This window comes from Gobio gobio (assembly GCF_949357685.1).
Source record: "Gobio gobio genome assembly, chromosome: 11".
Classification (NCBI taxonomy): domain Eukaryota; kingdom Metazoa; phylum Chordata; class Actinopteri; order Cypriniformes; family Gobionidae; genus Gobio; species Gobio gobio.
This window is the reverse complement of record NC_137104.1, coordinates 13,728,137-13,752,306: the sequence shown is the minus strand read 5'-3', so window position 1 is coordinate 13,752,306 and position 24,170 is coordinate 13,728,137. Positions and strand designations below refer to the sequence as shown.

At 38.1% G+C, this 24,170-nt stretch overlaps 1 protein-coding gene across 1 annotated transcript in view; it reads right to left on the bottom strand.

The window, feature by feature from the left end:
• Window positions 1-24,170, bottom strand: part of csmd2 (CUB and Sushi multiple domains 2) — a gene marked incomplete at both ends in the record, with an annotated part of 367,659 nt that overhangs the window by 135,377 nt on the left and 208,112 nt on the right. Inside the window, 5 exon segments of the mRNA XM_079829996.1 lie at window positions 1,780-1,892; window positions 2,622-2,725; window positions 12,520-12,641; window positions 19,586-19,710; window positions 22,124-22,211. Coding sequence (XP_079686122.1) covers window positions 1,780-1,892; window positions 2,622-2,725; window positions 12,520-12,641; window positions 19,586-19,710; window positions 22,124-22,211 — 552 coding nt within the window.

The window sequence follows — 24,170 nt, the reverse complement described above, 5'->3', positions numbered from 1 at the left end:
GGACATTCAATCCATGTATGTATGTATGTATGTATGAAGAGTTGTATGAAGAGTTCAGATGCAAAAGCCTCTAAAAGCCACTTCGGTCAGAAATGACATAACGATACTGTGAATGCTCTCCGCATATACGTTCATACAATACTTTCACTTCAAAACCACTTAATCCCAGCCTCAGCCCATTCAGAAGCACCGGTACTTAGGTAGAAACCTATACATAGGAGCCTGACAAAAATGCTTATTTTAAAGAAAAACGTCAGACGGGTGAGATTTATCTGAATAACGCAGATATACGCGTATGTACATCTGAGAGGTCTGTAATCTGGGTCTGTATAAAAGTAGTTTGAACTGGTTTTGAGAATGACACTTGGCATTGCTCAAGGATCTGGCGAGAGCGCGTCTGCAGAGAGCAGCATGTTTGAAGAGGGTGATGAAAGGCTGTAAAGGAAAGGTTGTGCGGGAAGCCCTTATATGGAGATGGTTTGGGCGTTTTATGCAAATGACAAACCTTGCACACACAGCCGCTCATTTAGAATACTTCAAAGTCACTAACATTAGAACAAGATTAAGAGCATGTTGTGAATTAAGCGGAGATTTTTCGTAAGAAGTTCTCCTGTGAGTACAAATACGAAATAATCCACGCAATTATTAGTGAGTGAGACCCAATGCATTTTTTATTACAGTGAAAGATCATAACTGCAGTGACAATCACGGTATAAGATTCTTCAACTGAGCATACTCTATTGATAATCACCAAATGTACAATCGCAGCCCTCCAAAGATACTTGACTTTTTTTAATGTGATCTACAGATGTTTTAATTAAGGATGTCAATCAGCTACTTTTCTATCGACTTAGACCACATCCACACGAAGCCAGAGCTTTTTTTCCCCTTGTCTCAAGACATATCAGCATACACATGAAACCACTGAACCCGACTCAGAAAGATGTAGTATACATGCCAGAGCAGTATGTGGCGCTGTAATTCTGCCACAGAGATACACTAAAAACGGAGAAGAACACTTGGAGCATGTGGTGTAATCACTGTTTCACAAAATATATGGTTAGTTTAAGATCTATTCACTCTGGGACCCGGTTTAAAAAAAAAAAAACGGTTTCAGGCTCCCAAAACGCCAGATCCAAAACAAAACGCTGATACGAAATTTTACGTATACAGCTAAATGCGTCTCCGTGTGGACGGGGCCTTAAATGCATAATAATACATAATATGTGAATGTGATACATATATGATATACTATAGAATCACATTAAATCCCATTTGTTGAGATAAGTTCTTGAATATGTACAAATCAAGAAGCAATTCATTTTATTTTTATTCAATGCATAATAAGACTTATTGTTATTAAAACAAATAAAATACAAAACAAAAATTATAATTACAACTAATAAATATATAACTAATACTATTACTAAACATGTTAACAAAAATAATAAAAAAAATAACATTATTAGTATTATTATCATTATTAAAATAAATCAAATATAAAACTAAAATAATAGTAAAAATACTACTAATAAAGAACTAATAAATAAGATACTAACGACTACTAAAAATATCAATGATAACAATAACATAATTATATTATTATTATTATCATTAAATCAAATAAATATAAAACTAAAATAATAATAATAAAACTAATAAATAACATAACTAATACTAAATTATTATTATTATTAACAATAACATTATTATTATTATAAGCTATGATTCCTTATATAGCTGTGATTGGCCCAAACGCAAAGTTTCTCCTCTACTTACCTTCATAAGAAACCTTAAAGCCCAGAGAGCCACTCGTGTCATCCGTTCTAAAATTGAGCCACATCTGATGGCTGGTACTGACCACCAGATCTGGAGTTGTAGTCCCAGACAACCTTCATATCAAAATGAGAGAGACATGCATTATGAAACATAATAATAAAACAGTGATTCTTCACTTTTAATATGTACAGTATCATTTGGCATCTCTCAGGGAACATTGGGAGTTCCCCGATTCCCCCGGCACTAGCCTTTAGGGATCTGTGGAATGGGTCCATAAGGGCTTATGAGACCTGCTAATTAAGCACATTAGACCATCAGGGGACTCTGGGTAACCAGAGAGAAAGTGTCCAGGGACACCGGGCCATTCAAAAGGAACACAAGCACTTGTACACCCCTGCCAGAGAGCGCACATAAAACGGCATCGATAAAACTTTATGAAGACTATAAATTTCAGCACAATTAATAACAACACACTCAGCAACGTTTCCGGAGCATCTGGTGTGCAAATCTGCATTATGGGGCATCAAAGTGTGATGCGTGTTTTGCTGCAGGAGTGATCTTGTTCTAACATTGAGACTCATAGTGATTGACAAAGCTTGGGGTGTTTTTGCCATACACTTCTGCTCAGAGGGGTGATGAAATGAGATGAAATAGAGGGGGGCTAAAGGAAGAAACAGTGGAGGAGAGAACGGAGGGGCTGAAGGAAGAGAGGACGATGAGAGATGAAAGAAGATGGGGGGGGGGGGGGGGTTATACACACAGAGAGGAGAGTTAAAGAGTGGGAGACACAGGAGTTTGAGAGAGGATGGAGAAGAAAGCAACAAAGGAACAAAAGTACTCACACATGAAAGACTGTCCGCTGATCGCCGATTACAACGCCGTCACCCACAGTTAGAGTGTCGTAGCCCCGCTCCAAGTCAAACTCCTCAAAAGTCAGCTTGATCACCTTGACACAGTGAAGAATCAGAGTCAGCTTTCTAAACTTGGTTAGAACAGTAGCGAAGCAGTACAACTCTCATTTTCCAATCATGAAAAAAAATGTGTAAGTTCTACAAGAAAATACCATTCCAGTATACAAGTTACTGTGTACTGTGTAACTTGTATAAGACGACAGACAGAGGGAGGGAGGGAGGGAGGGAGGGATGGAACAATAGATAGAAAGATGAATGGATGGATGGATGGATGTAACAATAGATAGAAAGATGAATGGATGGATGGATGGATGGAACAATAGAACAATAGATAGAACTATAGATCTATAGATGGATGGATGGATGGAACAATAGATAGAAAGATGGATGGATTGAACAATAGAATAATAGATAGAACTATAGATGGACAAATTAAAAGATGGATGGATGGATGGATGGATGGAACAACAGAACGATAGATGGATGGATGGATAGATGGATGGAACAATAGATAGAGAGATGGATGGATGGATGGATGGATGGATGGATGGATGGATGGATGGATGGATGGATGGAACAATAGAATAATATATAGAACTATAGATGGACAAATGGATAGATGGATGGATGGATGGATGGATGGATGGATGGATAGATGGAATGAACAATAGATCGATAGATAGAACTATAGCTGGATAGTTGGATGAAAATATAGAACTATAGATGGATGGATGGATCATGGATGGATGGATGGAACAATATATATAACGATGGATGGAACAATAGAATGATAGATATAACTAAAGATGGACAAATGGATGGATGGAACAATAGAACTAAAGATGGATGTATGGATGGATGGATGGAACAATAGAATAATAGATATAACTATAGATGGATGGATGGATGGATGGATGGATGGATGGATGGATGGATGGATGGATGGATGGATGGATGGATGGATGGATGGATGGATGGATGGATGGATGGATGGATGGATGGATGGATGGATGGATGGATGGATGGATGGATGGATGGATGGATGGATGGATGGATGGATGGATGGATGGATGGATGGATGGATGGATGGATGGATGGATGGATGGATGGATGGATGGATGGATGGATGGATGGATGGATGGATGGATGGATGGATAGATAGATAGATAGATAGATAGATAGATAGATAGATAGATAGATAGATAGATAGATAGATAGATAGATAGATAGATAGATAGATAGATAGATAGATAGATAGATAGATAGATAGATAGATAGATAGATATAGATAGAACTATAGATGAATAGATGGATGGAACAATTTAACTATAGATGGATGGATGGGTAGATGGATGGATGGATGGATGGAACAATATATAGAAAGATGGATGGATGGATGGATGGATGGATGGATGGATGGATGGATGGAACAATAAAATTATAGATATAACTATAGATGGACAAATGGATGGATGGATGGAACAACAGAACTATAGATGGATGGATGGATGCATGGAACAATAGAATAATAATAGAACTATAGATGGATAGATGGATGGAACAATATAACTATATGGATGGATGGATGGATGGAACAATAGATAGAAGGATGGATGGATGGAACAATAGAATGATAGATATAACTATAGATGGATGGATCAATCGAACGATATATAGAATGATGGATGGATGGATGGATGGATGTATGTATAGATAATGTAGTTGTCCTGTGGATGAAAACACTACAATTATAACAGGACATTTCATACTATTATTCTCACACTAGCTAACAGAAAAAAAGAAAAAAAAAAAAGAAAAAAAAAACTCTCTGCATTTGTAGAACAAAGCAAAGAAAGAAATCATATGAAAATGGTTTATGAAAATGAAGAGTCAAAGGTGCATATTTGAAAACAGACATATTTGAAATACTGATGAAAACAACACTGCAGAATTCCTTAAACAAAAGGAGATAAGTAAGATTTATGAAAATATGAACAATTAAATATGAAGGTTGATTACTCATACACAGAAAAAAGGAACACTGCCAAAAATATTTAAATAAAATAAACAAAATTCACTGTCTAGCCTCCCATTTCAAATTGGCTGCCACATTTCCACCAAATTCTTAATGTTTTTGGAGTGCTCGGAGACTAACTACTAATGAAAAAGCTTATATAAATGCAAATTGCATTCTGTCCTATGGTAAACACACTCCGCAACAAAGAGTGCCAAGGGTGGAGTGCCAGCATTCTTACAGGTCACACCACCAGTGAACAAGATTTCATCCTCTTACCTCCTCTGAACCTTTCTTTTCTCAATTCACCCCCCGCCCACCTCATCTGTGTCCCACCGTGTCTTGTAGCATTATGGTAACTGTGTGTATGATTGTGACTGACATCGCTGTGGGCGGGGCAATCCTCGGCTGACTCATTGAGTGATTGTGATGCAAAGGCTGCCCTCAGCAAGCCAATACTCTGAGGCAGAGCATCAAACGTGATCATCACTACACACTATAACCTTCTCACACAACAGAACTCTGAGAACAAATAAGGCATTACAGATAATGGGATGAAGATGTGTCTACCTCTTAATCTAGCAAACTTTAAAAACTATCATCTCGTGACCAGCTGCATGAGGAAATATACTGTGTGTGTGGTGTGTATATACTTATATAAAGTATACGCACACACACACACACAGTATATTTCCTCATGCAGCTGGTCACGTGATGATAGTTTTTAAAGTTTGCAAGATTAAGAGGTAGACACATCTTCAAACTTTACAAACCATCATCAAGTGACCAGCTCTGCCTCAGAGTATTGGCTTGCTGAGAGCAGCCTTTGCATCACAATAGCATAATAGCTAACTTATTTATTTATAAATAATTACAAATTTAGGTACCTGAGAACACATATTGTAATATAGACTAGTGTCTGTGAATATTAAACCGCAAAAATACTATTTAAATACCAATCCTGCGCATCTCTGTGCGAATGAAACCGTAGAAGCGTGGTTTAGAGTCTATGGGCTCACACACACACACACTCGAATCGCGCGTGACGGTCGCATGTTTCCATCTCTGCCTCTCATTTGAGGACATGTCCGTCATCTTCAGAGGCGCTCTGAGAGTCACTTCATGAGAATTTTACAGTTTAATTTGAGAAAAACTATCGTCATGTCACAAACACACTCAAATGTATTCACAGGCAACCTGTCAAAATAAAAGTTTGGCTAACTTGACAAATATATTACTGTTGTACAGTAGAATTTAGATTCGTCTCAGTGTAATGATAATACTAACACTAATGTAATAATAATACATTATCAAAACTTAAGTAATAAATTACAATTTGTCTTCATGTTTTAATTTGAACCATATAAAGCTCAGTTGTGCAGCACTTTGTTTGACAAAAAAAGTTTAAATAAATTAAAAGATAAATTAAATTAATATCTTATGTCTTCATGTGATTATCAGAAAATACATAACACATCATTTGTGGAAATTCTTTTCATAGAAATGAAATAAAAAAAAATAATAATATGGTTGTTTTTATGAATTAAATTAAGTAGCTAGTAGCCTACTATTTACAAGTAAATATTACAGTAAACAAACATACAGACAATGGCAGACCAAGGCAGCTCTGGCATAATGTCAATAACACTTTTATAAATTACTTACAGGTTCTTTACAGTTATTTATGTAAACATCCCAAAAGTACCGAAAAAAGGTATTGTTGGGTACCGGTACCGAAATTAAGGTACCGGTACCGATACCGGTTAAAATGTGAACGGTACCCAACCCTAAAGTCCATACATACCATTCTCATCTCCGTGCGTGCCATAACGCTGTCTGACGCGCCCACCGCTAGCCTAGCTTAGCACAAAGACTGGAGGTAAATGGCTCCAGCTAGCCTAATGCTCAATAAGGGACAAAATAACACCAACATTTTTCTATTTACATGTGATGTGTATAGTTACATCATGTACTAAGACCAACGAAAAATGAAAAGTTGCGATTTTCTAGGCCGATATGGCTAGGAACTATACTCTCATTCCTGCGTAATGATAGAGGAACTTTGCTGCCGTATCATAGGTGCAGCGGCGCAATGATATTACACAGCGCCTGAAAATAGGCTAACTTCCGTAAACATAACCAACGTGACAACCTGCTTGCACAGAGAGAGTGCAGGGGACTATTTTCAGCAGTTGCGTAATATCATTGTGCCTTCTGCACCCAGTAGGCTAGCTGGAGCCATTTACCTCCAGTCTTTGTGCTAAGCTAGGCTAGCAGTGGGTGCGTCAGACAGAGTTATGGCACGCACAGAGATGAGAATGGTATGTATGGACTTATCTTACTCTACGGTGGGAGATACGGTGAATAAGCTAAAGTCCCAAAAAGTTGCCGTGTTCCTTTAAATAGAATTGAACCATCATTTCTTGATGACTTGCAGAGACTATTCTCTGCCAATCCAACAGTCAATACTGTGTAAGAAAAAGTCCCACCTGACGGTGTCGGTAAACTTCTGCGTTCTGTCTCATAATACATTTATGCCTCCGTTGTTATCTGCATAAGGTCACAGTAGAGTGAGTTTTGAACAGAAACATTGTATTAATCTCATACTGTCACTCTGAAATAGATTAATGGTGGAGCTTTCTGAAAAGCTCTGCATGGATTGAGGCACGTGAAACCCTGAATCCCAGACTGTCTCTAAACGGGAGCGCTAACAGTTAAAGTCAATTTCTGATTTTATTGTTGTTTGTCTTGTCATTTTGCAGAGTTTTACTTGGTGATGTTTTAAAAAATATTTTTATTTTTGGTATTTGATTTGCTCTGTTGGTGGTTCGCAATATAAAAACAACAGCAATAATAATGATTATTATTAATTTATTTATTTATGTTCATGTATTCTCAAATGATTCACTGGAGCACTTTTTCATATTTTTAGGGTTATGTTAATAAATAAATTATTTTAATCAGAGTTTATATCCTGCACTAGAATTCATTGTATTAGTTTTACCTTATTTCTCTTTGATGAGAGTGACACAATTTTCTCCCCTATATTTGCGTAAGAAGAGTGCAGCATTTTTCTTGAGATACATTAACAGTCTCAATAACCCAGTGACCAGAGAGCATATTCAGAATAGTCTAAATTACAACCATTTTGAATCCAATAAACCAAATAGCAGCATAGAATACATAAATAAATAGGAATAAACCACTGAGGCTTTCAGACAAAAGCCATGGTGAATACGTTCTCGCAGCTGAGACTGATAATGCTCAAAGACTGCGTAGCGGGGAGCAGGACTTGTTGGAGGAGTGAGGCTTTTTGTCAAAATGGAAGTCCCTGCAGAAGTGGAGTAGCTGATAATACCAGTCCGCTGGATGATGATAGCGCACAGAACAAAAAGAGGACTGATAATTAAAAATGAAGAGGACAAAAAGCAATCAGCCATGTCTTCTCATGAACAACTTATTCTCTATTATTATGCCTTCTGGGGATCCCTCCATCTAAGGCAGAAACACAGTGTCTAGACTCTGAGCTAATGTTTGTCTGTGAGCGGGGGATTCAGCCCGGTGCGGTTCCACATGCTGCTTTTCCCTGCAGAGTTCTATCTGTTTTCCCTCATTCTTTAGTTCCAAGTTCAGCCATTTTCCAGCACTCGTCATTAGGCACCACGGTTGACATAAATAGAACGGACATCTTTGAGTAGCAAAAGCATCTTTAACTGTAGCTCCGGGGAATCTGCTACTGAAGCACTACAGACTGGGCTCCTCCTGAACTTCAGGATGTTACTTCGTTTCGGATGATTAGACATATCACACTGTTAACCAAATGTCATTACGGGGCCTCATTTCCTTGTGTTTCTTCAACATCTTAACATTCTCACTAGCTGATTTAAAGCTGTCCAGCCTATGTCATTTATTGTGTTTGCTTGCATTTTAGGTTGAGGGTGAGACGTTAAACCGAGATCCTGACTCTCTGTGGTCATTAAAAATCCCAGGATGTCCTTCGTAAAAGAGTAGGGGTTTAAGCCCGGCATCCTGGCCAGTTTTGCCCATTGGCCTCTGTCCATCATGGCCTCCTAATAGTCCCCATATATACTGATTGGCTTCAACATTCTGTCTCCTCTCCACCACAAGCTGGTGTGTGGGGGGCGTCCTGGCGCAATATGGCTGCACATTGGTGGTGGTTGGGGAGACCTGGCGCAATATGGCTGCACAGTGGTGGAACTCAAAAAAGAAAACTCAAAACAATGAAACAATTCAGATTACTTAAAATGTGTCAGTTTGGTGAATTCAAAAGAAAAAGAAAGTTCTAAATACTCATAAAAGTTCATTTGATTGAACTAATTTGTTTAATTTAAATGTACCCTACTCAAAACAACTAATTATTTTGAGCATTAAGGCCTGTGCACACCGGGACGATTTTCGCACGCGCTTATCGGCAGCGTTTTTCGAGACGTCGTTCGCGATTTTCACTGGCGATGCGCCAAGTGAGCATGCAAATTCAGTAAAAGGCGCTCCCGGTACACAAGGTGGTGCTGCGCCACTTTGCGCTTCTGACACTCGCTTGTCACACAGAAGAAGAAGAGAGACAGTATTTATGTGCTTGCCAAAACCATTCACACACTTTTTTTCTAACTGGCAAGCAGCATTAGCAGCTCATCTTCTTCCTGGTCTACTTACTTCCTCTTCGTCGCATCAATGTGTGCTCGGCAAGACCATTTTGTGCTTGAGCGCCACCAAGTCGTGTTTTACTGTAACTTCAGTAGCTCCAGGCACGTGAACTAGGGCTGAACGATATGGACAAAATTTCATATCTCGATTTTCATGCCAGATATCTCGATATCGATACAATACGATATGACTACGTGTTCGGTGAAAACCAGAATCTGAATTAAAATGTGTTTGATTTAAGCCTATATTTCAAAAATTTGTGTCAGAAAATGTATTGTTTTTAAGCCTTTCGCACGTACGATCACACAGGTGTAATCAGTCTAGGCTGGTCCCTGGAGCGTATGATCAAGTGCATCACATGATCAACTGCTAAACTCAAATGTTGAATTTAGCCAGAGACAGGCGCGCCCAGAGCTGTCATATATCACAACTTTTCAGTGTTTTCAACCACATACTGTTTATTTTAGGTTTCAAACATATAAATTCACATAAGTACTAAAAAAACAATACATTTAGAGTTTGTAAAATACACACTGATGTCCATGGAAGAGGTAATAATAATCCTTTCCATTATAATTCGACACGTTTTATTCATATCAGATACACATTGTGTAAGTAACTTCAATGTTTACTCTATTCTATTCCCAGTTCACCAGCCACTTACTTTTAAGTATTTCAGGAGAAGTGGATGAATTCACGTGTTGTAAACATAGAGGTTGTAAATCCAACAGATCCGATTCTCTGAACTGCGTCTGCGGCACAAACTAACAAGGTGGCGCCCATCGCGCATACAGCTCAACTAACGCGATCGTTATAAAGGTGTTTAAACAACAATATACTTCCACTTGCATGTATTTGACAATCGGAATATCAGACATTTCATACCATAGCTAACACATTTGTGAATATTCTGAATAAAAAAGGAAAAAATTACATAAAAGCAGATCATCATTCATTCAGCGCTGTTGCTGCTGTGGTGTGTCACGTGACAAGCAATGACGCGTCACCATGGAAACGCCCCCCCCCCCCCCCATCACAATATAGTTCCCAAGTCCCTGGTAGTGTGTGCGCGTTGGCTTTAACGGTGCATTCAAGGGCACTCGTAAAACTGATGTTTATTGTGACTGCACAGTTGTATGCAGGCCGATTGCGGAGAGGGGAAATCTATATCGTCTATATTGTTGCTTTTTTCGATACTAATATCTTGAAAGTTCATATCTAGATATAGATACGATAACGATATATCGTTCAGCCCTAACGTGAACAAAAGGGCCGATCTCATTGGTCAGACAGTTTTTAACGCGCCTCATCAAAACCAAAAAAACAAACCCAAGGCGTTTTTTTTTATATCGCTTTTACGAGTGCGTTAAACGTCGGTGATAAACGCTCACGAAAATCATCCCAGTGTGAACAGGCCTTTAGGGTTTACACAGTGTATTCAGACACGTGTCACTGTGTTGGCGTACTGTTTTTCACATACTATATAGTAGGGAAGTATTCAAATTCAGATGCAGCAAGTGTATCTAAAGCATTTACCATTGTTCAGACAGACTGGTAAATCCCTCGACAAACAGCTAATTGCCTGTGGTCCCATCCCAACCTCACTTCATCGACTGATCTAGAAGTTTAAATGTCTAACCACTCCAACAAACAAATCAATGGTATGACAGCACCACAGAGCCACTGTGTTTACACTCAACCTACAAATGGCTTCATTATATATAGTTGTCTCCTCACATTAAAACTGGCCCATTTTAACACCAACAAATATATATACTTCACTTTTAAATATTCATTATGCATCATCAAATGCTAAATGATGTCAAACTCTAGTTAACTGTGATGCTAAAGGCTTTAACAGCTGCTGGGGTCTCTCCACACTGGGATAGTCTTTTGGCTCGGGCATCAAACCAGCTGCAGCGAAATCAAAAGCTCATTGTCAGGTACATTTCATACGGCCTCAGTCTCACAGCTAACCTCACGTCTTCTCTGGGTACTATTGTGTCAGGACGAAAATAGAATGTCATTACGGTTGTAAAGAGCAAAAAAAAGCAATGTTCTATCTTCATCTGTGCCCCGCTCTCCAGCCGTGACAGTGTGAAGCAGAACTATCCTTTACACACTGGATGAAATAGCGCACTGGGCGGCAGAGAAAAAGCAGGGGGCACTGATAGAGCCGCTCCACCCCATTCTATTTGCCCTCCATCTCTTTCCCCCTTTCTCTCCCAACTGAGTCATGGTGATGAGGGGAGAGATTTGTTAAGCCATTTATTTGAACCTAGATAAAGAAAATCTGGCAAGCGAATAAGAAAATGGCCTTGAACTCGACGCCAAAGTCATGATGACACAGAGTGCCAGAGTTTTGTCTCTCCTGTGGTAGCCGCTCAATGTAGTTTTCTTTATCTTCCATTCTCCTTTAATATAATCGCCAATGTTTCATTTTTTATGAGTGTGGATATCTAGATATTGCACATCATTTCTCAATATCTGTGTATCCTTTTCCTTGCAACCTACATTTATTAGCAGGCCCACATAGAAACCCTAGCAGAATTCATAAAGTTGGACCACTGTGTGTTGACTTATTAAATTTGAAAATGCTTTCAGTTTCAAGTAAGAGATGCTCTGTACACTACAGTTCAAAAGTTTGGAGTGAGAAATTACTACAATTAATTCATTCATATTTTTATTCAAAAAAGGATGCATTAAATTGTTCAAAAGTGACAGAAAATACATTTATAATGTGATTTAATGATTTTATATTTCAAATGAATTCATCAAAATTATTTCAATATTGATAAAAAAAATGGTTTCTTGAGCACAAAATCATATTAGAATGATTTCATGTGACACTGAAGACGTCAGAAAATGTTTGACAATATTACTGTTTTTCCTGTATTTTTGATCAAATAAACACAGCATAAAAGAATTCAGAATCGTACGGTACCTAAATTTTGATCGCTAACGCACAAGTTTAAATCAGATTTCCCCACCAAATTAGCACAGAAAATGTGCACAAAAGTCTGTGGATTCTGTCTGGGCCTAAATTTTATTTAATTTCAAACATACTTTTCTAATATAGTAAGTGTGAAGCTATGTTTTGGTAGTTTGCAGAGCGAATTGTAGTACGAACACACTTTAGCAAGCATTCACCTTGGAAGGGTCCGAAGCTGTGATGATCCAGGTACAGTTGGCATTGTTGTCATATTGTACTGGGAAATTTGGGGAGGTGATGATGCCACTAGGGCCACGGAGCTGACCACCACACATGGGAGCTGAAAGAAAAGAGACAAAGCATGTTGGAGCAAAACATGCAGTTTGACTCTTCATAGAGTGAAAGAACATCTTATCTATAAAAGATTTGAGGCTTTCGAGGAGAAAAGAAAGGAGCCAATATCAGCACCAATATTATAGTAACAGTTATATTAACAACAGAATAGAAATAATGTTATAATATTGAAAGTCCCTGGTCATTCTGAAATGGAATTAAAGCAGCTACAAATTTTGGATTAATTTGTTAAAAATGTTCAGATGTAATACATTTTGGTACAGATGTGTTCCTCTCACAGCCAGACACAAAAACAATATTTTCACGGGTGTGTGTAGGCAGGAAGACGAAGACAGGCAGATACAGTTCAAATAGTAGTTTAATCTCAAATAAACTAAAGACAGGCAAAAGCACAACACATCTATCCTAACAGTGACTGAACAAAGACTGAATTAAAAAGGGGAGAACTTAAATAGCAAACAGAAACAAGATAATTAACAGGACAAAGCTGAACTAAATGAACTCAATGATGTTAACCAGGGAGACAGACGAGTGGCGGGAAACTGAACAAAGAAACATGTGACATATGAAAACAAACTGAAAATCCATGATAATGAAACTAAACAGAACATGACTGTGACAAATATGTAATGTAATGTTAAATATTTATAATAATTGTTTAAGAATGGTGGTTTTAACGTAATTTTCAGTTACATTTTGAGAAAATTATTGTTTTTAATAGTTTTAGTTAACAATAATGTCTGAAAAAAAAGGTCTGAAATGTTTTATTCCATGTCTAAAGAACTAGTGAAGCACATTTCAATACCACAACATCAGTCTGAGTTGTAAACCTAAAAAGAAAAACAGGACTGATGACACTTTACTCACTCCTACTCAGACCAAAGACCTCAGTACCCCATTGTTGAGTTCAACACTCAGACTCACAGGCCAAAACTGTTCTAGACATCACAAACCCCATCCACACCACTTTCAAAGGTTGTGATTGGCCTACAGGCTGATGCAATGCAACAAAATCTTAAATTATTAAAAAAGCACACGTATGAAGGCTTAGCCCTTGGCTGCAGTCAATATTTTGACTTGATTATTGTTAAAGTTACCAGAAATAATCGATCCCGTGTTGTTGGTTTTGATTGAACATTCAGTTCACAAGCCAGTCCAATGACCTTACGACTTTCCTGTGACTTTTCAATGAGTTAAAAGTCCTTTGTGACACTCGTGTGGCCTCCAGGAGGACTTTAAATGCCTCCTTGAATGAAGGCACTCGATGTCTAATGAGAAGGAAGGGCACAGCCAGCGTGTTTGCACTAAATGAATGTTTCTGCAGGTCTGGGACCAGCTGGAGCTTTTAATGAGCTATGTCTGAGGTGAGCTCCTCAGGGCCTCCCCTACCACACACACACACACACACACAAAGTTTCTTCAAACACTTTAAGGTGGGCTGACATTAAAGAACAAAAGTCTTTGGGAAGTTAATTAACGTCAGGGCTGGTTGACCCCAGTTTTCACCTTCACAACATAATGTGTGTTGTCTGCAAGTTTTCTGCTTTAAAGTGTGGGTTATAACACACATTCATTTATATCTTTTTAGTCAATCATTATTCTCAAAAAGAGAACATCATCCCAATTCTCTCCACTCTGTAACACTCTGGACACATGACTGTGATATGACAGAAAAAAAAAAAAGAGAATGGTCTTGGAATTTTGAATAGTACAAAAAAAAAATCTTATTAGGTTGTCACACAAAATAACCCCCTTGCAAATTTCAGGAAAACTTAGTTTGTGGTTATAACAATTATGGGAAGTGGTTCCAGGGAACGTAAATGGTAGCGTAATGTTTTGAGTTTGCAGGGATTGAAACTCAAAAACTAACCAATATACACTGATGAGCCAAAACATTATGAACTGCAAGTTAAGCGATTACCGTTGATCATCTCTTAACCAGGTCACATATTAAGGTCTGGGTAGATTAGATGGTAAGCAAACAATCAGTTGTCATAATCAACATTTTAGATATAGGAGGAAAAGGCATGATTAAAGATCTGAGCTACTTTGAAAAGGGCAAACATTGCTATGGCAGGGCGACTTGATCAAAATATATCTGAAATGGCAAGTCTTGTGGGTTGCTTCCGGTCAGCAGTGGTGAGAATTTACCAAAAGTGGACCGAGGGAGAACAAACCACAAACCGATGACAGGGTGTTGGGCACCCAAGATCCATCGATCCATGATGACAATGAAGGATATTCGTATGGTCCAAGCCAATAGAAGGTCTACTGTGGCACACAAAATTTTAATGATGGTTATGGGAAGAATGTGTCACAACACCAACCTGGTCTCATTGTGAAAATGTACCTCTGGCAACGTTTTTGCAAACCGCCAAAATACGTACCAATAAGTACATATCTCTGCAGTTTCAAAGTGAAATGAACACTAGAGGCAGTAAAACAGCAAGCACATTTTATCGTTTTTTTTTTTCCATGTAAATGAATAAATTTTGGAGTTTGCGTCACTTAATCTGCTCCATATGCTCGGCTTTTTTTATATAATAAGTTTGCTCAGTAGCTCAGCTGGTACAGATTTGTACTTGTAATAATGAAAGCTCAGGTACGAATCCCGTGAAAGACAAGTCATGATAAAAGAGCTCAAAGATGAGTTCACACAAGCTAACAAGACATGGTTACTATTGTATTTTTGTCACATTTGCTTTTGTTAACACTATCGGTTAGGTTTAGGGTTTAGTGTAGGTGTACGTTATAAAAACAATGTCACAAAACGTCAGATTGACGCTCATCTGTTCCGGGAAAAAAACGAAGCTTTTGGCGGCACCCAGTGGACATATCCCTTTGAAACTGCAGTGATATGTACATATTGGTACGTATTTTGGGGTTTGCAAAAACGTTGCCAGAGGTACATTTTCGCAATGAGACCAGGCTGCACAACACACAGTTCATCGCACTCTGCTGCGTATGGGGCTGCATAGCCACAGACCGATCAGAGTGCCTATGATGACCCCTGTCCACTGTCGAAAACGCCTACTAAACGTGTGAGTCGGAACTGGACCATGGAGCAGTGGAAGAAGGTCACCTGGTCCAATATGACCTGTACGTGTGTGCCGTTTACCTGGGGAAGTGATGGCACCAGGATGCACTGTTGGACGATGGCAAGCCGGTGGAGGGAGTCTGATGCTCTGGCCAATGTTCTGCTGGGAAACCCTGGGTCCAACCTTATATGTAGATGTACATTTTGCCACCTACATACACATTGTTGCAGACCAGGTACATCCCTTCATAACAATGGTGTTCACTGGTTCATCAGCAGGATAATGCACCACACCAAACACATTTTACAGGAATGGTTTGAGGTACATGATGAAGAGTTCAAGGTGTTGACCTGGCCTCCACATCGGAACTTACAGGACTTGAAAGATCTGCTGCTAACGTCTTTGTTCCAGGTTCCACAGGACATCTTCAGGGGTCTTGTAGAGTCCTTGTCTCTGCTGTTTTGGCAGCACGCAGAGGAACAACAGCATATTAGGTCATAATGTTTTGGCTCGTTGGTGTACTCCCCAACATACTAACCATGCTATTAGTAGAGGATATCTATTAGCAGGGGCTCAGCTGTGAAACAGTCCAGATGCATTTAAGTTGTAAGGGCAGTGCTGCAAAAAGATAATCACTTAAATTTCCCCTTGTTCAAGCTAAATTCGATCGGATTAGATTCAGGCCAACAGTTCCAAAACCCTGGATTTCTCAATGCACATTTCAAGAGTTGCAGATGTGAAGCCTAAGGCAGACCATAATGAGGGAATGAAACTCAGGGGAGTTTACTTTGATTTCTGAAAATGGCAGGGATTCATTCCAAAGAATTGCTTTAAGCCACTGGAACTACAATCAACATTAAACAGCAGCTAAGACTTCAATTTTCTACAAACACTCATTTTTCATGATATGTGGTGTATTTCAGATTCTATTAAGGTCTGAAGCTTGATTTTAATTCTAAATATCCAATTAAAAAAATACCAAAATGTATTTTATAGATCTCTTGTGTGAGTCCTAGATCCTTTAAAACCCTGCAAATCATGAAGAAACAAATTATTTCTACATATACAGAGAGAGAACCTCAAGGACACACTATTAGTATTGAGCGTTGTGTGCTTGTATTTATGTATTTAACGACAATGATTTATGAATGCTTTTTCTGTGGCGCCATTACTAATTATTCTTATGATTCAGATTTTCCTGAAGCATGCAATTAAAATGGGCCGTTTTTGAATAATGGCCTGGCATTTAGAGTGTTAAATCAATAAAACAAGACAAATAATCATTCTCTACATTAGTTGTGAAAAGGAGCAAGTGATGAAGAAACGGGTTCCGGGGAGCAATAGCTAAATATCAACCCTTTTCACGTGAGTAATGGGGCTGATAAGGGAACTTGGTCCATCTGGTGATTCCGACAGTTTCCCAATTCCAGGTCTATTTTCCCCTCTTGCCACAAGCTCACAGTGATATGCCAAAAACTGATCGTTAAATAATCAAAAACAAAGGCAACTGGTGCAATTCATCACAAAGCTGTCCAACTAACTTTCTCCCGAAGATTGTCAAGCCTGAGGGGTCCACTGTGGCAAAGGCCATTGGTGGTGTTGGAGAAGGGATATGTGACTCTAATGAAAGACTAATAGTCCACAGCTGGCGGAGCAGCACAGGAGAAATTAATCGATATGAAGGGAGTAGGTATAACCAAAGGCTTACGTGTCTGAGCGTGCTGGTGTAGAGTTACAGTGAGAAGCTGTGATAGCATCCAGTAGAGCCCGATCCCATGAAAATGCGTATAAATAATACGAGTGTGCAATGTCGTGGAATGTATACGCCAAAATGAGTTTTGCCGTGCATATGGTACGCAGTTTTTCGCCGTGCATATGATACACACTTTATACTGTATTATACGCACGAACCCCCCACCCCCATCCTACCCAAAAGCGTGTCGTATACACGCCATAAAGTGCGTGTCTGAATGTTCTGAATAATATATTACATTATTACATCTCAACTAAATTACTTTTAATCAAAACATAGGCAGATCATACCTCAGTTTTTTTTTCGTGGGTGATACATTAGCACATACTAACAAAAAAATGCATACTGTGCAGTGGGGTCCAAAAGTCTGGTTTTGTTCATTTAAATAATTAAATATAATATAGAATATAATATAAAAATAAAATTCATAATAAAAATCACCACAAACACCACTGTTCAAAAGTTTGGTGTCGGTAAGATTTTTTTGTATTGTTTTAAAAATATGTCTCATTTGCTAACCAATGCTGCATTTTTTATTTTTTGATCAAATAACTTCAATTACTACAAAAAAAAAATCTTTATTTTTTTCCCCCTTTGATAGCAAAGCTGCATTTTGTACATGGTTTGTTCATGTTAATTCACAGTGTGTTAACTAATGTCAACAAGATTTGAATAAAGTATTAGTAAATGTTGAAACAAAAAATAAATAAATGCTTTATTAGTGCAGCTCATCATTAGTTCATGTTAACTAATGTTAACTAATTAACCTTATAGTAAAGTGTTACCATTTTCATATAGTATATCAATAATATAATAATAATTTTAAAATGATTATAATAATTATATATTCAATATCAGATTTTTTTAGTGTGGTCTCAGAGTTTTGGACCTCATTGTATATTCTCTTAAGGCACCGTACCACTGACAGGCTTGAACTGCATATAGTTAAAATGCATGGGGTTGCCAGAGAACTAAATTGACCTGGGGTACCAGAGAACTAAATGCCAGACTCATGCTTCAATTTACGGCCTAAGGCAAAGGTGGCAGCATGGTGGACAGCATCTCTCTGGGGATGTGACAGCTGCAGCAGGAATAAAGTCCTGGGGGCTGTCCTAGCCAATCAAAGTCAGAAATTAAGTAAGGCTCAATAAAGTAATTAATCAGAGCCTGGTGAGGCTAAATAAGCTGATTACTGGCTGTGCGATACCATCTCTTCCTCCTTAGGAAATCTGCTTTAGAGATCTGTAGTCATCCTCTCCATTTCCCCTCTCTCATCTTTCGCTTTTTTCCACTCATTGTCCTCTTTCATTGTCAGGTAATTAATCAAGGCCCTTTAAATCTGCAGATATACCACTGAGATGTCAAATAATTCAACTATTTATTAAACAATGGGCTTAAATCTGCTGTGATAAATACGTTTGCTGTAAATATGGTATGAGACTTTATTAGAGCACATGGATGTGGTAAATTAACATTTGTTCATTTAGAACAGAGATTCTAGTTTGCTCTGATAGGGTCATGGACAGAAGGAAATAACAAGCAATGCTAAATGTAATAATAAAATGCATCTTACCATATAATCATGCATACAGTTTTCATGCAAAAGGGGAAAAAAAGGCTTACAACCTTTTAAAAGGGAGGAGAAAAAGCTTCCCATTTGTGCCTTAGCCCATCCAGCCCAACTGTACATTTTTCTATGAGTGTGTGTGTGTGTGTGTGTGTGTGTGCGTGCATGCATGTGTATGTGTGTGTGTGTTCTTATTTAACCTACATTGTGAGGACCAAATGTCCCCACAAAGATAGTAAAATGTGAAAAATTCTGACATTGTGGGACCATTTGGTCGGGCCCCATGAGGAAAACAGATTATAAATCATACCAAGTGATGTTTTTTTTTTTTGAAGATGTAAAAAGTTTTCTGTGATGGGTACGTTTAGGGTTGGGAGGATAGAATATACACTTTGTAAAGTATAAAAACCATTATGTCTATTGAAAGTCAATGTAAACATATAAAAACAAGTTTACAAGGTAGCCAAATCAGTTAGGTGCCAACACGGTCAAACTGTGTCAAAAATTTGAACAATAAACTATTATGGCTTATGTAATATTTGAGATATTTTATATATTATAAAGCGACATACCTCTGCAGATAGGTCGGTCATCACTCCATCCAACATAACTGTCCGTAACTCGCAGGCAGGTGATGCTTTTAGACCCCTGAAGCTCGTATCCTTCATCACAAGAAAAATGCACAGTAGCACCCCGCCTGCAAGAATAAACAGATTATTATTTTGCAAGAATACCAACCCGGACAACTATAAATTCTACATAACGGACATTCTGTACAGTCAGCCGGTCATTATGGCAAAATAAATCCCAAAAGGGTAATCAGGCCCCTGATGTGGAAGTTTATTTTGTGATAATGACTGGCCGCTGCACATTATCCTACTTATTACACAGCTACTTAGCAAATAAATAAATGGACATGAAATATTGATACGAGTTGAAATTATTGTATTTTGTGAGAAAGAAAGTGACTGCAGAGTCCGACGAAAGACATGAAACTCGCACAGGAGATTGGTGGCAAGAGAGAATGATCAATTATGCAGTTAATCAGTCATTGTACACAATCTTTTGGCTGCAGAATGATGCAAATGATGAATTAGATCAATTCCATTGCACATATAACCTTAATAAGTCTAACAAGCCTAATAATAAGTCTAATAAGCCTTGTAAGTCTAAAACTTAACTTTGGAAAAGAAAGAGAGGATCTATCATTTTCCCGGATTGTGCGAACTGTGCAAAGTGCAGATGCCAGACGACTCAAGCCCTTCACAGCAGTTCCCAACCTCTCACATGTGAGCTGGTATCTGTTCATGCCTAAATCAAATAGCATGTCAGCATAAATACCCCCTCTCTCCACCCGGCAGCATTGGTCCTGTCTGATCTTGGTAATGGACAGCCTTGAGGAAACTGTGATGTGCGCATCCAGATGCATCGCTGTGCCGCCTCCATTACCTAGCCGCTGATGAAGGGGGTACTCAGGTAGCCGGAGCTAAGAACATTCCAGTAAAAAAGTTTCGATTGTCTTTCACTTCCCCGCTGCGATTGCCCTGAGAGCTAGTGAGTGTAAAACGGATTGTCCCCATTTGTCTGTGTTAGAATCCTCTAGGGCGCTGCCATTCACCCTGCGGGGGGACGATGACAGCCTAACCTGCACCGCAGGCCTCTCTGTAGCAGCACTGTGCCCGGAAATGACACTACTATAGCTCTGTCCCCACTCAATTAAATAGGTCCGGACCTCTGTCTCATTTTCAATCTCCTTGCCTCTCTGTTCTCTTTTTCGATCATAAATGATGGTTCACATTTCACTTGGTTTCTCTACCGGGTCATTCCTAGCGTTTTCAAGCCCCCTTCATTTATGTCTTAATATACTGAATTAAACGCTACACTCACAATTTTTCAACATGGACATCATATTAGCTTGTTTTTTTGATATCAGAATATCACAATTAAGTGAATAAAGTGGTGATTTTTTTTGTTTTGTTACGACTTTCAGGCGAATGTTGCCATTTTGCCATTTCTCAACGTCTCCCATATTCCAGGTTTTTCTTTATCTCTAGCATGCTGTCTTGGAAATATTGTTTTAATTTCATCAGCTTGTTTTTTTCCTTTTTTCTCTGACCTCAATATCTTTCTTTTAAACGGATAAAATGAAAATTCTGACACATTTATTCACTCATGTCGTTCCAAACCTGCATGTTTTTCATTCTTCTGTGGAACATAGAAGAAGATATTTTGTTGGTCAGAAAACCCTTTCAGTTTCCATTGACTATTTTTTTTTTTGTCCATACAGTGGAAGTGCAAGGGAACTGGAACTGTTTGGTAACCAACATATCTTCTTTAAGTTCCACAGAAGAAAGTCAGTCATGCAGGTTTGGAATTAGGTTTATTCCTGCTGTTTTAACAACAATAATAATAAATAGGGTTTATATCTGTGTGTGTATGCATGTATGTTTGTTTATATAGGTATGATATATGTAGGCATGTATTTTTGTATATAAAAATGTACAGGTTTATATACTATGATAAGTCTTGAGTGGTGGAGCCTTGAGCACATGTATCATGTAATTGTTATTTTGTTTTTTATTGTTTTTTTTGTTGTGATATGGATGCCCTTTTCTTATCATATAATTATACTGCAAACCAAATTTACCTGCGGGTATCAATAAAGTAACCTAACCTAACCTTGGAATAGCATGATGGTAAATAAATGATGACCACATTTTCATTTTTGGATGGAACCTCCCTTTAAATCTTTTGTAATATCCATAAAAGCCAAATCGTTAATGACATCATCCTCAAGGAAGTGACATCATTTTAGTGGGAAAACAACAGTTAGTTTCTTTACTCCATCTCTCACTCTTTCTTTTCTCTCTTCCCCTCTTGCTGTGACCTTTGGGAGCCCACAGCCCATGTTTATGCTGATCAAATATCCTCCCTGAGCTCCGAGAATTAAAAGGCCAATGAGAAATTAAACAGGTGCCCACCTCCTGCATCTCTTGCTATTCATCATCCTGGCATTGCAAACACTAAATTAACTGCACACCTCTTTCCTCTCTCCTCTGTGCACTCTCAGTGGACTATTTTAATAAGTAATCCATAAACTCATTTCTCACCTGAAATCAGAGCCTTTTCTTTTGCCCCTCTCAGGGATTCCTGGGTCTGGACACATGTTGTGTCCTTGAGCCACCCCCATCTGTGATACTGCAAAAAAGAAAGAAAGGTGAATAAAGTTGGTAAATATTAGAGTAGGATAAGGTAATAGGCCCCCTCCCCAACATTTCATTTTCCTTTTGAACATGTATGATATCAAATTACAACACATGCATAGAATGGTTATGCTTCTTTAATTTTGACAAAATTTGTGAGATTTATTTATTAATTTTTTATTAATACGTTTTAGCAAGTGTTTTAATCAGACTAAATTGCAGACTTGATCTGATCGCACTGAAGCCATGTAGCAATTTCAGTTTTATGCGCAGCCCTATTTATTTTTGTATTTTATATTTATAGTAATACAAATATTAAACATTTGACTATTTTTAAACTAATGATTTTCTATGTATTGGACTATTATGCCATTTTAGAAAGTGTTGAATTTGTTTTTGGTGTCTACTAGAATAGGTTTTCATGCTTGAATGTTCTAAAAACACCACATTTTTCACATATTTCACATTGTTGCAGCCAGGGGCGATTCTAGGGTTTTCATTTTAGGGGGGCTCAGCCCCCAGTGAGGATATGAAAAAAAAAATTGTAACACTTTAGTTTAGGGTCCAATTCTCACTATTAACTAGTAGCTTATTAGTATGCATATTAGGATATTGGCTGTTTATTATTACTTATAAAGCAAATATTAATGCCTTATTCTGCATGACCATATTGTACATCCCTTAATCATACAATGTAGGCAGGTTTATAATCAGAGATTCAAAATGTGAGGTAGTAAGGGGGGTTTGGGGGAGAAAATTTTTGATTTCCATGATCTACATACAGTATGTGAATTTTAAGATGTTCTGAACGCCAAAAAATTAGATAACAACAGCTTGAAAACCATGTCAGTGGGCAGATATGACTGATAAAGTTTTGATACAGTAAACATATGTTTATCTGATATTTATATGTTTTATGAATAATTTCATAGACATGTTAATTTACTGATGGCTACCAGGAAAGCTAGGTAACTAAATGTATTGATGTATATGAATTCACAATATGCACACATTCATTAGTCTACTAATCTTATGCCTATTTGCCCAATACAGGCTGAAAAAAACTGAGCTTTTTTTATTTACTGAATGCTACAAATGGAATTATATTAATTTACAATATGCACACATTCATTACTATTAATCTTATGCCTAATCTGGAGAAAACTGCTTTGTTAATATTTCTTGTTTGTTAAATTTCATAGGCCTGTTTCAATTCAAAATGGCAAAATTAGACAAAAGTTTATTAATTTGCCTGAATATTTGTCATTTTTTGAACATTTCTGACTTAAAGAAGCAGCTGTCAAATATGAAATGTTTAGTTTAGCTCGCACTTGACGTCGAGTTGTGCTGCTAAAATTCGCGCTCAGCGTCAGCAGCATCTGTGGGTGCACAAAGCCCGCCTAACGTTACTGTGATTTGATTGGTTTTCTCAAATATTTTGTCATTAACGAGCGGTGACAGACCAATGAGGCTCAGATCAACACACACACCTCTGAAGCCCCCCTAAAAAGGGCCTAGTGACACCCATGGTTGCAGCACCCCTCTTCCCAGTCTGTCTGTAAACACTTTTTAGTTCAGTCTTTATGAAGCTCTGATTGGTCAGCTGGATCAGTGTGTTGTGATTGGTCAATTGCTTGTAGCTTGTTTCGGAAATATCACGCCCCTTACCATAACCACAAGCTTCAACACACAACTAACGTAACTCACCCAGGCCTTGCCACCTTTATTTTGCATACTGAATATTGTGACGTGTACGTTCCAGGAAGAAAACTCAAGACTACAATTGAGGTGCTTCAGGGAGTTCAGAAACAATCCTTACTAACATAGAGAATAACTCCCTTTAAAGTAGTGGGGCAAGATGCCCCGCTTTCATGATTTCCAATTTTGTGAATAAGTACTAAATTAGCAAATGCTTCCATCTATGTCCATTACTAAAATACTGAAAGACGCATCA